The 14,521-nt window shown below is 53.6% G+C and overlaps 5 protein-coding genes across 5 annotated transcripts; 3 read left to right on the top strand and 2 right to left on the bottom strand.

Annotated features, from left to right (window-relative positions):
- Positions 1–411: 411 nt before the first annotated feature.
- On the top strand, positions 412–2,201 carry ACO1O0_004990 (transcription factor domain-containing protein; the record flags this gene model as incomplete). Its single annotated transcript, XM_083194419.1, has 2 exons — positions 412–448; positions 487–2,201. 2 exons carry the CDS (start codon positions 412–414, stop codon positions 2,199–2,201), a joined length of 1,752 nt encoding a protein of 583 aa, XP_083049332.1.
- A 133-nt stretch (positions 2,202–2,334) lies between these two features.
- ACO1O0_004989 (RmlC-like cupin domain-containing protein) lies at positions 2,335–2,978 on the bottom strand (the record flags this gene model as incomplete). The annotated part of the gene is made up of 2 exons (XM_083194418.1): positions 2,335–2,730; positions 2,820–2,978. The coding sequence occupies 2 exons, from the start codon at positions 2,976–2,978 to the stop codon at positions 2,335–2,337; spliced, it is 555 nt and encodes a 184-aa protein (XP_083049331.1).
- Positions 2,979–4,001: 1,023 nt separating this feature from the next.
- Positions 4,002–5,628, top strand: ACO1O0_004988 (transmembrane amino acid transporter protein-domain-containing protein; the record flags this gene model as incomplete). Its single annotated transcript, XM_083194417.1, has 4 exons — positions 4,002–4,200; positions 4,271–4,901; positions 4,970–5,141; positions 5,206–5,628. The coding sequence occupies 4 exons, from the start codon at positions 4,002–4,004 to the stop codon at positions 5,626–5,628; spliced, it is 1,425 nt and encodes a 474-aa protein (XP_083049330.1).
- Positions 5,629–6,107: 479 nt separating this feature from the next.
- ACO1O0_004987 (pyridoxal phosphate-dependent transferase) lies at positions 6,108–7,844 on the bottom strand (the record flags this gene model as incomplete). The annotated part of the gene is made up of 6 exons (XM_083194416.1): positions 6,108–6,592; positions 6,652–6,833; positions 6,923–7,032; positions 7,237–7,365; positions 7,468–7,677; positions 7,746–7,844. 6 exons carry the CDS (start codon positions 7,842–7,844, stop codon positions 6,108–6,110), a joined length of 1,215 nt encoding a protein of 404 aa, XP_083049329.1.
- A 723-nt stretch (positions 7,845–8,567) lies between these two features.
- ACO1O0_004986 (allophanate hydrolase subunit 2-domain-containing protein) lies at positions 8,568–12,659 on the top strand (the record flags this gene model as incomplete). Its single annotated transcript, XM_083194415.1, has 5 exons — positions 8,568–8,638; positions 8,887–9,160; positions 9,254–9,983; positions 10,045–12,342; positions 12,403–12,659. 5 exons carry the CDS (start codon positions 8,568–8,570, stop codon positions 12,657–12,659), a joined length of 3,630 nt encoding a protein of 1,209 aa, XP_083049328.1.
- Positions 12,660–14,521: the final 1,862 nt, after the last annotated feature.

Here is a 14,521-nt window from a genome sequence, read left to right as displayed (position 1 = left end):
CGGTAAGTCTTCTGGCTCGACCATCCGCCACCTTGGGTCCGTCAAACGGAAGTGCGTGAGGCTCCGTGAGCGCATATGCTGTCCCGAACCACCGGTCATGGATCACCGCCCCCGCCAACGCCGGCAGCAACGCACAGCATGCGACACTTGCCGCAGACGAAAGACCAGATGCAACGTCGCCGATAGGGTTCCCTGCTCCGTCTGTTCCAAGTCCAGACTGCCTTGCAGGTGAGTGGGCCGTCATATTGTCTTTTGCCTGACAACCACATGGTTCATAATGGGGGCTTGGGATTAACGCGTCTAGGACGACTCCGGAAGGCGCATTACCGCGATCCCGCCGGGTGCAGCAGACTCCGGAGTCGCGGTATGAAGGTAGCCAGGATAGCCACGGTAGTCACGGTAATAGTAGCCATGGTCGGCGTGGTAGTCGGAGCATCCAGGAGACCGCGTTGAACCAGAGTCATCCGTTTTGCTCCCCCAGAGAAGCCCAGGTAGAGCATTCGGAAGGCAACTCCAACGATGACTCGCCTACCGAACTGCAGAGCATTGTTGCCGAGCGAGACCGGGTCATCGATGGCCTGGCAAGGAGTGGCCTGAGCCAGTTCTACCAGCGGGGCGTTGACTCGACCCATTGGACCGTGTTTGCAGACTCGGACCACATCCGCCTGGCATACATGGGCACGGCAACCTCTAACATTGCCCATCTCATCAGCCTGAAGCGGTGCGCCAATCCCACGCTGCACTTCCCCTACCCGCCCATCCGGCCGCCTCTCCCCTGGAAGCCCGAGAGCATCTGGGGCCCCGTGGGCAACATCGACATTGCCCACGATGCGGCCTGCTTCCCGTCCAAGGAGATCCGCGACGCCCTGGTGGATGCCTTCTTCGACAAGATCCTCCCGGGGTTCCCCGTCGTGGACGAATCCACGTTCCGCCGGCAGTACGAGGATCGGAACAAGCCACCGCCGCTGCTCCTATTCCAGGCCGTGCTCCTCGCCGGTGCCCACGCATGCGATCACCCGACCGTGGCCGCCTCGCGCATGGTCGTAAAAAGGACCCTCTTCCGCCGGGCGTCCATGTTGTTCCATCTGCGCCACGAGAACGACCGGCTGCATATGGCGCAGGCCGCCCTGCTGTTTGTCTGGCACCTGGAGAACTCGGACTCAGTCTGCGGGGGCAGCTACTACTGGCTCGGCATCGCCCAGCGTATCGCCTTTGGCATGGGCATGCATCGTGACCTGTCCCACCAGGCGAGCAGCCGCCTCCCATTGTGGGAGAGGCGCCTGAACCGGCGCATCTGGTGGACGCTCGTCCAGACGGAGGTGTTTGCCTGCTTGGAGCACGGCCGGCCCTGTATGATAAGCTGGAGTGACACGGACCAGCCGGCCTTGGAGCGCCAGGACCTAGCAGAGGGCGAGGAGGGACAGGTCAACGAGAGGGTCCAGTTTGACTACCTATCGCGGAATATTGCCATCTCCCTCATTGGGCACCGGGTTCTCCAGATCAGCAGCCCGTCGATGCCACCAGCAGAGGCAGCTACCATGATCACCTCTATCGAAGCGTCCCTTGCCGATTTTGCCCTCGATCTCCCACCCATGAGCGACTTTTGGTCGTGCCAGCTCCGCATTCACTATAATCTCGTGCTTCTACACCTGCACCGGACACAATCATCGGCAAGCGGGCCAGCCCCTCGTGGGCCCAGCTCACGGGGAATATGCAGCGACGCGTCGCAGGCGATCCTGTCCTGCATGGAGGCTATCGTGCACCGCGGCTGGACCAACCAGTGCTCCTTCACTGCCGTCTCGGCCGTCATGGCCGGCGCCATCCAAATGTCCCTGGACGCGCGATCGTCCCTGAGCCAGGGCCCGTCGCTGCTGGCGCTCAACGCCCAGGACCGCCTCGCGCGCCTGTTGTGCTGCGCCCGGGAGCTCGAGAACTTCTGGCCCAGCGCAGGCGCTGTCTACGGGCTGTTTGACGAACTCTCTGACGAGCTGAAGACGCTGGCTAGGAGGACACTTCACGACTCGTCGACGCCTGGCTGCGCCAATGTGGAGCGCGGCGGCCATGGTGAGAATGCTGAGGAGATTCCCATCGAGTGGACCTGGGGCAATGCCATCGACCCCTTTAACTTTGCGGTGCCTGCCGACCTCGTCTCGGGCGACTGGATGAATGACGCCGGTTTTTTGGATGGCGCCCTAGGGTGATACGTGACCTAGGATAGCTACATAGCTAATCTTATGTAGTCATCTTAATGTTGAAGTTTATAGGCTTCCTAAGCCATAATGTTCAATCCGCATTGCATATTGACAGGCCATTGCATTTATTCTCATCTCAAACTCAGCGTATAAACTGCGTAACATAGTCGGCACCCAGTCCAACCTTCTCGTAGTGCGCCTTGGCCAGCTGCAGCTTGCTAAACACATCCTCCACGCCCTCCGGCCGGCCCTCGGCATCCACATAGATATACGCCCCGGTCACATGGAACAGCGTCACCATCTCCTCGACGCCCTCGGGCACCTCGAGGGTGTGGATGTCCCCCGGCGGTTCGAACGCGTGGCTGCCCTCGGTCGCCCACCACGGGTGCTCGAGGTAGTGCCACCGGCCCTTCAGTGTCGTCGCCTGCACGGGGCCCGAGTGCCGGTGGCGCGACAGGATGCCCGATCTACGGACTCGCAGGAGGTTGACAAAGTAGCCTTGCGAGACGCTCAGCACCAGCGGCCGGAACCACACATCCTGCGCGCGATGGGTCAGCACTGTCAGTAGTGGGTGGTGTATTGGCCATATTCTATTGTGGGTAAAAGAAGGAGAAGGGAAAATCATACCTTGGCCTGGGGGACCCAGAGCCTCTCATCAAAGTCTAGGCTGAGTACTTTGGGAATGATGAGATCCTCGGCGACATTGGGGAGCGGGTCTCCTTGATATGGGACTGCCTCAGCCTGCGGCCGGGAGGGGCCATCCTTGGGAAGATCATTCGTTGTCATATTGGTGGTCTGATGATGTATGTTTGTAAAAATGTGTCTGACTGGAAGTGACAGGTGACATGCGGTCTTGGAGATGGCGCCTTCCAATGGTAGATATTCGTATGGAATTGACGCTGTCGACTTGCAATACACCCGTCTACATGGCCACCTCCATGAACAGGCGGACCGTTACGGATAGCCTCCACCACCGATTCTCCACTCTCCATTTTCCCAAGATCCGACGCCAAGCAAGCATCTCCGACACGCCGCTTGCCAAACGTCCGACACGCGGGGTGCAGCTCCGTAGTGCCTTGATAGAGCCGTCGATCGCGGGGAATCTTGTCTAAGATACGGGGTCTGAAAGCGGATATGGTCAAGGTTAGTCAGACGGGTAAGCAACTGCTATCAAGTAGGCAGCATCAAACATCTAGTACTAACCAAACCTCCGACAACGGGGCTCCGATGCTCCGTTGCTCCGTTGCTCCGAAGCTCCGTATCTCGATAATCCTCATAGACCGCAGCAAGAGCGTGAGGCCCCTATGACTTCAGAAGTTCAGACTCGCGTGCCATAATGTACCCCAGATTTTAGTGTCAAGGCTTGTCTCAATGTAGCCTTGGCCCAACGGATTGGCAAGATGTGTGGAGGAGAGTACCATCTACCCATTATCATGGCTATGCTGTTCCAGAATTAGCTTCAAATGTGATCATCGCTATTAGTACAATTGATATTATCCCTGCCACGCCGTCTTCAAACCTCACTCTACCAAAGCCCTGCTACTTAAGTTGTAAGACTGCTATACGTATAATACATATCTAAAGCCCCACCCCCCGAATGTCAACATTGCCCGTGCCTTGCACCGGCGAGTCTTGAAGAGGCTGAAGACTACACAACTTACATCCTATTTCCAGGTTGTGCAAACCAAAACCTCTTCGCATCTTCATCTTGATCTTCATCACGTTCTTCATCACACATCGTTTGCCTCGTGAGTTGTAGGGCACGACACTGCCGCCACCACTACGAGTACTCGCCTTTTGTCTCCCATCATGAGCGCCAAAGACGACAAAGAGAGCTCCAGGCCGCCACCAAGCATATCCGATGACATTTCCCCCACCCAGTTCCACGCAGGAGAAGAGTCATTAAAAGGAAAAGATGACCAGGGGCTGGAGGTGTTTAAGGAAACCCAGAGCGGAGTCAACTTTCGTGTTCTCAGCTGGCCGTGGGCTGCGGTCATCTTCCTCAAGCGTACGTTTTGTACCCGGACATCAAACATGCCAGCAATACCATGATCTCTCTGAACTAATACACTCAGCAGTGACCTTTGCCACCGGCGTCATGACCATCCCAGCGGCAATGTACACTCTCGGTGCGGCTCCCGGCGCCCTGGTCGTGGTCGGATGGGGCCTCATCAACACCTATGCCGGCGTCGTCCAGGGCAACTTCCGGGACCGCCATCCCATGTGCCATTCGGTCGCAGACATGGCCCATGTCGTTGGTGGACCTGTCCTCCGCGAGATGGCGGGCGCGTGCTTCATCATCAGCTGGATCATCTGCGCCGCCTCGGGCATCAACGGCGCGTCGACGGCCCTGAACGCCCTCTCGGACCACGCCACCTGCACCAACTGGTTCTCTCTGGCGGTCACGGTCGCTGTCATGATCCTAGCGAGCTTTCGGAGATTTGAAGAGCTGGGCTGGATCAGCTGGGTGGGCTTCATGTCCGTCTTCGTCGCCGTCTTCGTTGTCGTGGTTGGCGTAACGCTGCGTGACCGGCCGGCGGCGGCGCCTCAGATGGGGGACTACGAATTGGGATATCACATTATTGCCAGCCCCTCTTTTATCCAAGGTATCGGCGCCGCGGCAACCATCTTCAGTGCCAGTGCTGGAACGTCGGCTTTTCTACCGGTCATATCGGAGATGCGCCGGCCGCAAGAGTACAAGAAGTCACTGTAGGGACCTAACGAGCGGAATACAAGCGCAACATGAAAAAGAAACCAAAACACTGACACGTCAATAGGTTCGTGTGCATGTTCATCGTGACGGCTTCCTACTTGTCATTCAGCTTGGTTGTCTACAAGTGGTGCGGCCAGTGGGTTGCGTCCCCATCCCTCGGAAGTGCTGGCCCAACGCTGAAGAAGGTAGCGTATGGAATTGGGTTGTTTGGCATCATTGTCACAGGTTGCCTCTACGTATGTCAGGCCTTACTATTTACAGACTTTCCAGGTGACACAGATGCTAACATGTCGTCACCAGGTGCACGTCTCTGCAAAGTACGTATTTGTGCGCATTCTGCGCAACTCGGTTCACTTGCAGTCCAACACGTTTGTGCACTGGTTCACGTGGCTGGGACTCACGATTGGGCTATCCGCGGTCGCCTTCATCATAGCGGCTGCTATCCCCATCTTCAACTACCTCCTGGGCCTGGCGGGTAGCCTAGGCTTTGCTCCCATCGCGCTGATTCTGCCGCCGTGGCTGTGGCTCTTTGACCACGGTGAGTGGCGAACGGCTTCTATCGTCAAGGTATTGGTGTACTATATGCATTGTTTCTGGATCCTGATTGGGGTGTTCATGACTATTGGTGGGACATATGGGATCATCCAATCCGTCATAGGTGATTACCGCTCCGGTACCATTGGCTCTGCGTTCGACTGTGCGGACAACAGTGGCTCTATGTAATTTCAAGCGCTCTGGTGTTATACAAATGGGAATCAGTCCGTTGTCAGTCTGCGCTTGGAGTGCAATAAATGGTATCTCTTTGTAGTTTATTCCTCCATCAGATAGCTACTTCAACCTATCTATCTCAATTTTACCTTGAACAGCTGAAAGATCCACGAGGTATGTATCGCCTATCGTAAAAGTAATGTCATACGAACGTATGCATTTCCCCCATCAACGAGACTTCGTCAAGTTTAGGACATTAATATACAGTATCTTCCGGAATGGGGTACGTACGACGGGGATATGAGAAGGAAACTAAACGCTGAGCCGCAACCAAGTGGTTCATTCAAACCATGGAGAGTGGTTATATGGGTATTCACAAATCATTGGCGGTAAAACAAGAATCGACAACTTCTGAATCTATGCTTGACTTCAATCTGCACCCATCGCAATGCTGCCTTCCATCTAGGGTGATCGGCTAATGTACTAAACTTAGCTTAACCTCGAATGCTGGCACCCGAGCCGGGAAATGATCCCAATTTTGCTACATCCCGAAATGCACTGGCTAGGATATCAACCGAGCTGATGAGTGCCTCCTCAGAGATAATCAACGGCGGACTGAGCCGTAGTCGGTTAGCCGCATTGCCCACCAGCACGCCACGGAGAGCGCAGAGAGCTGCAATGCGCCGAGCCGTGATGCCCTGCTCCGGCTTCTCGTCCACCACGAGAGTCTGGAACAGCCCTCTCGCCCTCCCACGGTGCTCGGCAACATGCGGGAACTGGGCCCCGTCTATGGCCTGTGCCAGCACGTTACCAAGACGTTTCGACCGTGCCGAGAGGTCCTCCTCCTCCAGGACGTCGAGTGAGACGAGTGCTGCGGCACATGCCACGGGGGACGCGGCGAAGCTGCTGGCAACGTCATAATGCCCGATGACTTCCATCACATGGGCCTTTCCCATTACCAGCGACATGGGCGTAATACCTGGCATCATGTCAGCAGATGAGCTCCTTTTGTTTCAAGATATGTTGGTGGATAAATACCTCCTGTGAGCGCCTTGCCCACTGCTACAGCGTCCGGCTGCACCCCAGACTCATGCTGGTACGCGAGATCAGTCCCTGTGCGACCAAAGCCGGTCTGGATCTCGTCACAAAGAAATAGGACGTTGTGTATGTGGCAGAGCTCCTGCACAGCCGCCAGGTAACCGTCCGGAGGTGATATTGTGCTGCGATGCGTTCAGTATTAATAAGAGGGCCATGTCACATTAAGAAGTAAGGTAAAAAGGGAATTAGGGGGATATATCAATCATCTTACCCGGCAAATCCTTGAACTGGCTCAATGAGAACGGCAGCGATTCGACCTCCGCATTCCTCCAGAGCTTTCTCCAGGTCTTTGACTTCCCCATATCGTACAATTTGACCGGTCTTTGGGTTGTACGGTCCGACATTGGAGAGATGTTTCCCGAAGTCTATTTTTGGGCCGTCAGCAGATTGTCCTTCGGCTTGATTTATCTTTGTTGAGGATGCGAAAGCAGGTAAAAGTTCCGGGAACAGATGACACATACGCTCACTCATACGGTTTGAGAGACACATGGTTGTCAATGTGAGTCCATGGTAGCATTCGCCCACAGTCAAGATGATGGCCTCGTCCTTGGGAATCCCCTTTTTGACATATGCCCACTTGCGTGCAATCTTGATCAGAGCATCGACCGCCTCAGAACCAGTGACCATGGCGGCAACAGAATCGTAACCAAACTTCTTTTAAAACAGTTAGCTATTGTTTGCCAATAATAGGATTACCACTATCAGATTTGACTACCGCCAGTAGTTCTTATATTCCTGGTTGAGAAGCACACACACCTTGGTCAGTCTCTGGGCGAGCTTTCCATAGAGCGGATGGACATAGGACGTGTTGACGAGCGCGCATCGCCGCGTCTGCTCCACAACAGCCTCGACGATGCGTGGATGGCAGTGTCCATAATTTGCCACGGCGAACAGCGAGATCATGTCAATGTACGTCTTGCCATCCGTATCGGTAACTATGCAGCCTTTTGCGCTATCCCAAACAACCTAAAAGAAATTCGAGTCAACTATCAACACGTCCCTTTTTTTGCATTCGAACTTGGTAAGATACATACGGGAAAGGCCGCAAAGCCCGGGCAGGTGTTCTTCTCCCATTCCGCAATTTGCTTTGCGGCCGTCTCGCTCAGATCAAGCTTCTCAATAAAGCTTCCCATGGTCTGTTGTTTTTCCTAACTGGAGGAAATATAAGGGAAAGACAGGCGATAGTCGGTATACTACTAGTGAATCAAGTTTTCAAAAGCATATACTTCATTGGCATAGAAATTGTACGGTGCGCACGTTGCCTCTGGCCCTTGCTCTTTAACTCTTTGGTTGCACATGTACCGGGTAGACTTTCTGACTCTAGTCTAGGGTACAAGGTATAGGGGACCCCCTCCAACCTAGAGCAGTAGCCACTGATCAACTCTGCCATGGTCGACTGATCTTGCCGATTGGCAAGGTCCGACGCTCCGACAATAGAGGTCCGACAAGCACCATCAAGGTCCGATGCAGCGTCGAGCGGGGTTCTCGTCGGACCTTTGAGGACGGAGATCAGACCGCAGCGGCGGAGGTCCGATGAATTTGGGTCCGACTATAAATGGGGCCATTTATCGATAACGTCTGGAACTCCGATGGGACTCCGAGTTGGGCATCACGGAGCATCTACAAACGACTGTGCGTATCTACAGACCGACAAAAAAATAGTGGGGGATGTCGGAGCCAGTCGGCGTGGCCTTTTGCAGGGACCAGTTGTATCTACTGTAACTCGGAGTCTCGAGGTGTCATAAATCGCCAGCACATACGCCAGAGTGTTCATCAGGCAGCCAGGCTGATAAGCATCGCATGGAACACATTCTTGGCCGTGCCTCTTCCACCAATTATCGCTTCTCAACCAGACCATGGATTCTTTGAAGACCGTGCTCGTTGCGAATCGGGGAGAGATTGCCGTCCGCCTGATCGAAGCCGCCAGGTGAGAATTACCAACTCCCCTTGGGTTCGAGTGACCTTGTAACTGACATTAGCTTCTCGCTCCCAGGCGTCTGGATATAGTCTCAATAGCCATTTACAGCGAGACTGATTCGACATCGCCCCATGTGTTTCTTGCCGACAAGTCACATCTCCTTCAGGGCCCCCCTGCCACCGCATATCTCGACATGTGAGTTTTCTCTAGTCTCCTAGCCCCAGATTCTGCATGGCCTCCTGACCGAGCTTGAAAAGTGAGCAGATCATATCAATAGCCAAAGAGCACGGTGCGGACGCTGTAATTCCTGGCTATGGTTTCCTCTCGGAGAACGCCAACTTTGCCAGGCGTCTCAATGAGAGTGGCATTGCATTCGTCGGCCCCTCCGCAGACATCATCGACTCTCTTGGTTTAAAGCACACAGCACGGCAATTTGCGGTTGACGCTGGTGTACCGATAGTTCCCGGAAGTCTAGGCTTAGTAGTTGATGAGGACGAGGCTGTCGACATTTCTCATCAGCTCGGATTCCCAGTAAGCCAAATCAGTCTATTGACCCATGATGATCGCTGTGATAAGCGTAACCTCTTCAGTTCTATGAGATCTTGTATAGTGACACATTATTAGGTCATGCTCAAAGCTACTGCAGGGGGCGGCGGCATGGGACTTTTGATTTGCAGCACTGCAGACGAGGTCCGATCCTCATTCCAGAGAGTTCAGGCTCGTGGAGATGCCTTGTTCAAGAACCCCGGTGTCTTTATCGAGAGATACTACCCCAGTAGCCACCACATCGAGGTCCAAATATTTGGCAACGGCAGCGGCAAGGCCATCTCGATGGGCGAGCGAGAATGCTCGATTCAACGTCGGCATCAGAAGATCATTGAAGAGTGCCCTTCGCCTTTCGTCCAGAACAAGTTCCCCAGTCTCCGCCAACAGCTAACGAGTTCTGCGGTGCGATTCGCCGAACATATCAAGTATTCATCAGCAGGGACGATTGAATTCCTTGTGGATGACGAGACTGGAAAGTACTTCTATCTGGAAATGAACACTCGGCTTCAGGTCGAGCATGGCATTACAGAGCTGTGCTACGGTGTCGACTTGGTGGAGTTAATGTACTTGCAAGCTGATGCCGAGCTGTCTGGCCGAGGAGGCATGGAAACCTCTGCACTCGAGCGACTTCAGAAGACGTGTCTCGAGCCCAACGGCCATGCGATCGAGGTCAGGATCTGCGCAGAAAATCCTGCGCGTGACTTTGCGCCCTCGCCCGGTACTTTGATGGAAGTTGACTGGCACCGACTTCCAGGGACTCGGATCGACACTTGGGTTCGTCCGGGCATCACTATCAGTCCCAACTATGGTAGGTTCAAGCTCCCGTCTGTATCCATTTCTTGCTTTATTATGAACTAAAAGGAGAAAAGACCCGCTTGTTGCCAAAATAATGCACCGTGCCTCAACGCGAGAGAAGGCCATCGAAGAGATGGTGCAGATTGCCTCCAAGACCGTTCTCCGTGGCCCTCCTAACAATCTGGAGTTCGCTTTGGCCGTCCTGCAATCCGCCGAGTTTTCCGCGGGAGAAACCATCACGACATTCCTTGACAGCTTCCACTTCGCCCCAGCTGCAATTGATGTCCTAGCAGGCGGCGCATACACCCTGATCCAAGACCTGCCCGGCCGGCCCACCATTGGCCGAGGCTTTGGTCACTCGGGGCCCATGGACCCCATCACCTTCAAGATTGCCAACATGCTGGTGGGTAATACAGAGACTACCGAGGCGTTGGAGATTACTCTGAGCGGGCCAGACTTGAGGTTTCTTGGTCCTGCTGTTGTATCTCTTTGCGGGCCACCCATGGAGGCAACACTGGATGGGAGCCCCATGCCCTTTTGGACCAGAGTCCATATTCAACCAGGGCAGCGGTTGATCATAGGAAAAATGGCTGCCTCGATGGGGTGCAGGGCGTATCTCGCGGTCCACGGCGGTTTCCCCAATGTCCCGCAATGGTTCGGATCCAAGTCTACGTGCCCTGATATCGGCATTGGTGGATACCAAAACAGGGCACTCAAATCAGGGGACTATCTCACGCTGATCCCAGAATCCGAGATGCCCAATCTAGCCGAGTTGGTTGATATCCCCGAGTCCGCCCGGCCACAGTACACAGAGCATTGGGACGTGCAAGTCGTGGGTGGTCCGTACGAGGAGGGCTATCTGCTGCCGGAGGACCTAGACATGATCTACTCACACACGTGGAAGATCTCGCACAACGCCGCCCGGGGAGGCATCAGGCTTATTGGCCCGCGGCCGAAATGGGCACGGCCGGACGGCGGCGAGGGTGGCTCGCACCCAAGCAATGTCATCGAGTGGGGATACCCGCTGGGCGGCCTTAACTGGACTGGAGACGAGCCCGTCATCTTTCCCATGGACTGCCCCAACTTTGGCGGGTTCCTATGCAGCCTCACCGTTATCCATGCAGATCTCTGGAAGGTGGGACAGCTCAAGCCAGGTGGGACACTCCGGTTTCACCGTGTTTCCATTCAAACCGCCCTGGAGAGCAGGCGCCAGAACGACTTGTACATAAAAGATCTGGGCCGAGCAATTCAGTCACGCGACTTCTCGAGTATCCAACCTGCCAACGGTCGCCTGAATGATCTCTCTGTCTCCGGATGCACTGATCCTGCCGTCGTGAAGCGCTTGGCAGCGTTAGATGGTAGACCGCCCGTGACATACCGGCAGGGCGGCGACAACTATCTCTTGGTAGAGTACGGTGACGGTTCCTTTGATCTCAACAACAAATGCCGAGCAACAGCTCTTGACCGGGCTCTCAAGGCTGCTCGAGAAGGTATCACCTTCCATTCTGGCATCATCAACACGGTGGGCTGCGGTTGCTCGCTTCAAATCTACTACGACGGCCTCCGACTCCCGCAGGCCGAGCTTGTAGAGTATCTTGTCTCTCTAGAGGGTAGACTGGGGGATACAAGAGCTATGAAGATTGTCAACCGGACATTCTCCCTCCCGCTCGTATTCCAGCACCAGAAGCTCACGGCTGCTACAGAGCGGTACATGACGAACCAGCGGCCGTACGCATCCTACCTCCCGGATAATTTTGACTTTGTGGCGAGAAACAACGGTATTTCGCGGGAGGAGCTGAAGTCAATCTTCCTAGAGGCCGAGTTTGTCGCTGTCGGTGTCGGGTTCGTCATGGCGCTCCCGCAATGCCTACCAGCCGACCCCCGGCATCGCATTCGCTCGCCAAAGATGAACCCCTCCCGCACCTTCACTCCAGCCGGTGCCGTCTCCTGGGGAGGGTCCTGCATGGCTCTGTACAACGCCGAGGGGCCGGGAGGGTACATGCTGACAGGCCTCACCATCCCCGGCGTCGATGTTTTGGGATTCAAGGACGGGTACTCGCCAGACCGGCCGTGGCTGTTTGAGGACATGGACGTAATCCAGTTCTACGAGGTGACAGAGGACAAGTACGAGGAGGAAATGGCCCTCTGGAGGAGCGGCCGATACAAGTACAAGATGGCGGAAACAGCCTTTGACATGGCTGAGCACAATGCGCTCCTGGAAAGCACAAAGGCCGAGACACAAGCCATCCGCCAAAGGCAAACTCAGTTTCAAGAGGAAATGCTGCAACTGGAGCAGGACCTCCTAAACCAATGGCTGGAAGAGAAGACTACGGATGACGTTTCTACGGGGCAAGTTGAGGCCCTTCTGCGTGGTGAGTTCGAGAGATGGTGTCAACATCTTGGGAGAATTCCAGCTAACCGAGAACACATAGATCCCAATGCCGAGATCATTGAGTCACCAATCAGTGCCAACGTGTGGAAGGTGTTGATCAAGGAAAACGACGGGCTTCGCTCAGAGCAAGTCGTTGTGGTACTCGAGGCCATGAAGCTCGAAATCAACATCAAGGCGGACACTCGCCTGGATGGCTGTCTCGTGAAGAAGGTATTAGTGAAGCCTGGTGACTCCATAGAAAGCGGAGCTCCACTTATTATTTGCGGAAAAGAGATATCAGAACAGAAGAGCTCATAAGAATATGATCTCGGGCCGGAGTTGGCTCGGAGTCTGCAGCCATAATTTGCCATTGGAAAAAATAAGAAATCTATAATAATAAAGCTATTATTAAAAGACCTTATAAATAAATGTTGCGATGAAAGATAGCGCACGTAGCGCAGGTCACGTGGCGCAGGATCAGATGAGATCATAGCCTAGGCATACGGGAGGCAGGAGACTAGTCAATCAATCAACTACAATATATCAGACCATTCGCTCACACGGTCTATCCAGACCGGCCTCACTGGCCGGAATGAGGATCAGTTGGATCGCTCATATCAGTAAAGCTTAAACAGGTATAATAAAATAAAGGGTAAAGGATAAAGCTATTAATACTATAGTAACTATAATAATAATATAAAGGTCTTAGAGATTTATTAGTGTAGGTTAGGTATAATATCGCTTATATAGATAATCAGTGTATATAATAAATTATTATAGGCTATAATAGTAGCTAAAGGCTAGATAAACCCGAAGGTTATAGCTTATAAAATAATAAGGTTAATATATAAGACAGATAATAAATATATTAATTAAAAACTAAAAGAAGATAATTATAGTATTAATTATCTATATAATTAATACTTATAAGGTAGGCCCTATAGCAAGACCGGTAGGGCGGGTCATACATAGTAATACGGGCAGCTTCACTTACCCCCTTTAAACGCCTTAGCGGGTAACGGACCTTATATTATTAATAGCTAAGAAAATAAAAAAAGCAGTATTACCGCCTCTGGAGAAGCCAAAAACAGTTATTCAGGCCCGGAAGTCCGGTCTATTAATCTATGCTAATATAGTGATATTTTATTGTTCTGTGGCAGAATGGAGTTGCACTACCACATAGAACCAGTCTCGGTTCGGGGTCATGGTGTGAACCATGTGGTGCCTACCCACGTCGATCCGACAACAGGCTGGACAAATATATTTTGGCACGATAGTTTTGCCAAGGTATACACTATACGATCAGGAAAGAACTAGTACAAGGCTCTGGGCTATCATTACGACGTATATCCGATTTGAGACTGTCGGCGACAGGCAAAATGTAGAGCGAACGTTGATGGATGACTTGCAGGCCACCAGCTGCCAAGACTGCAATCTGGGTTACACAACTGCGCCTACATAAAGTGGTGGGGTGTGCGCTGTGCAGTTTCTGCACTACACAAACAGGCTAATCTACTACCCGCCAATTCCCATCCATGGCCAACCGCTATGCATAAGATGCCATCTTCTTGATTTATCTACGTACATGGTATCCTTATTAGTACGAGTATTACTACTCGTAAATCTGACTCAGGAGGGCATGAACGAACTGACACCTCCGGGCGGGGGATAGGCCTCCTACTATGTACGTACTACTATGTATGCAATACGTAAATACACTAATAGTAGCGGTGGCACTGACAGCCCAGGGTATCCCCAACATGCCGACCGTTTGTGGGGGGCCTTTCACGGATTGACCTTGCTCACATGCATTAGCCTTGTTTCAAAACCCACCTCCCAGAGCCCCGGCCTTTCAGGGAAAACCCAGCCTGTCGGGGAAGACTCCCGTAACGTTCCACGACGGGGCAAATGCCGGATCACTTCCCCTAATGCCCCAGAGTGATGCACAAATACGAGCGGTCAGTTCCTCGCGCTCTGCTAGCCCCTCCAGCCACCTAGCGAAATAATGCCTAGTGTAGAACACCGCGGCCGCTATTTGCTGAAGTATTCGGAGTGTCATCGCCGTATGAGGCAGGCGTCGAGCTGGGTAATGTCTCTGGAGACGGGGGGTTTGCCACCGGCAATGCCACGCTGGGTATCCCGGTCAACTTTCTGCCATGCGAGCGAATGCAGACAAGGAC

The sequence above is a fragment of the Amphichorda felina genome (assembly GCF_050947745.1).
Source record: "Amphichorda felina strain 45539 chromosome Unknown scaffold_5, whole genome shotgun sequence".
In the NCBI taxonomy this organism is placed as follows: Eukaryota; Fungi; Ascomycota; class Sordariomycetes; order Hypocreales; family Bionectriaceae; genus Amphichorda; species Amphichorda felina.
Note: the sequence above shows the minus strand (reverse complement) of the source record. Positions and strands in the feature narration are given on the sequence as shown.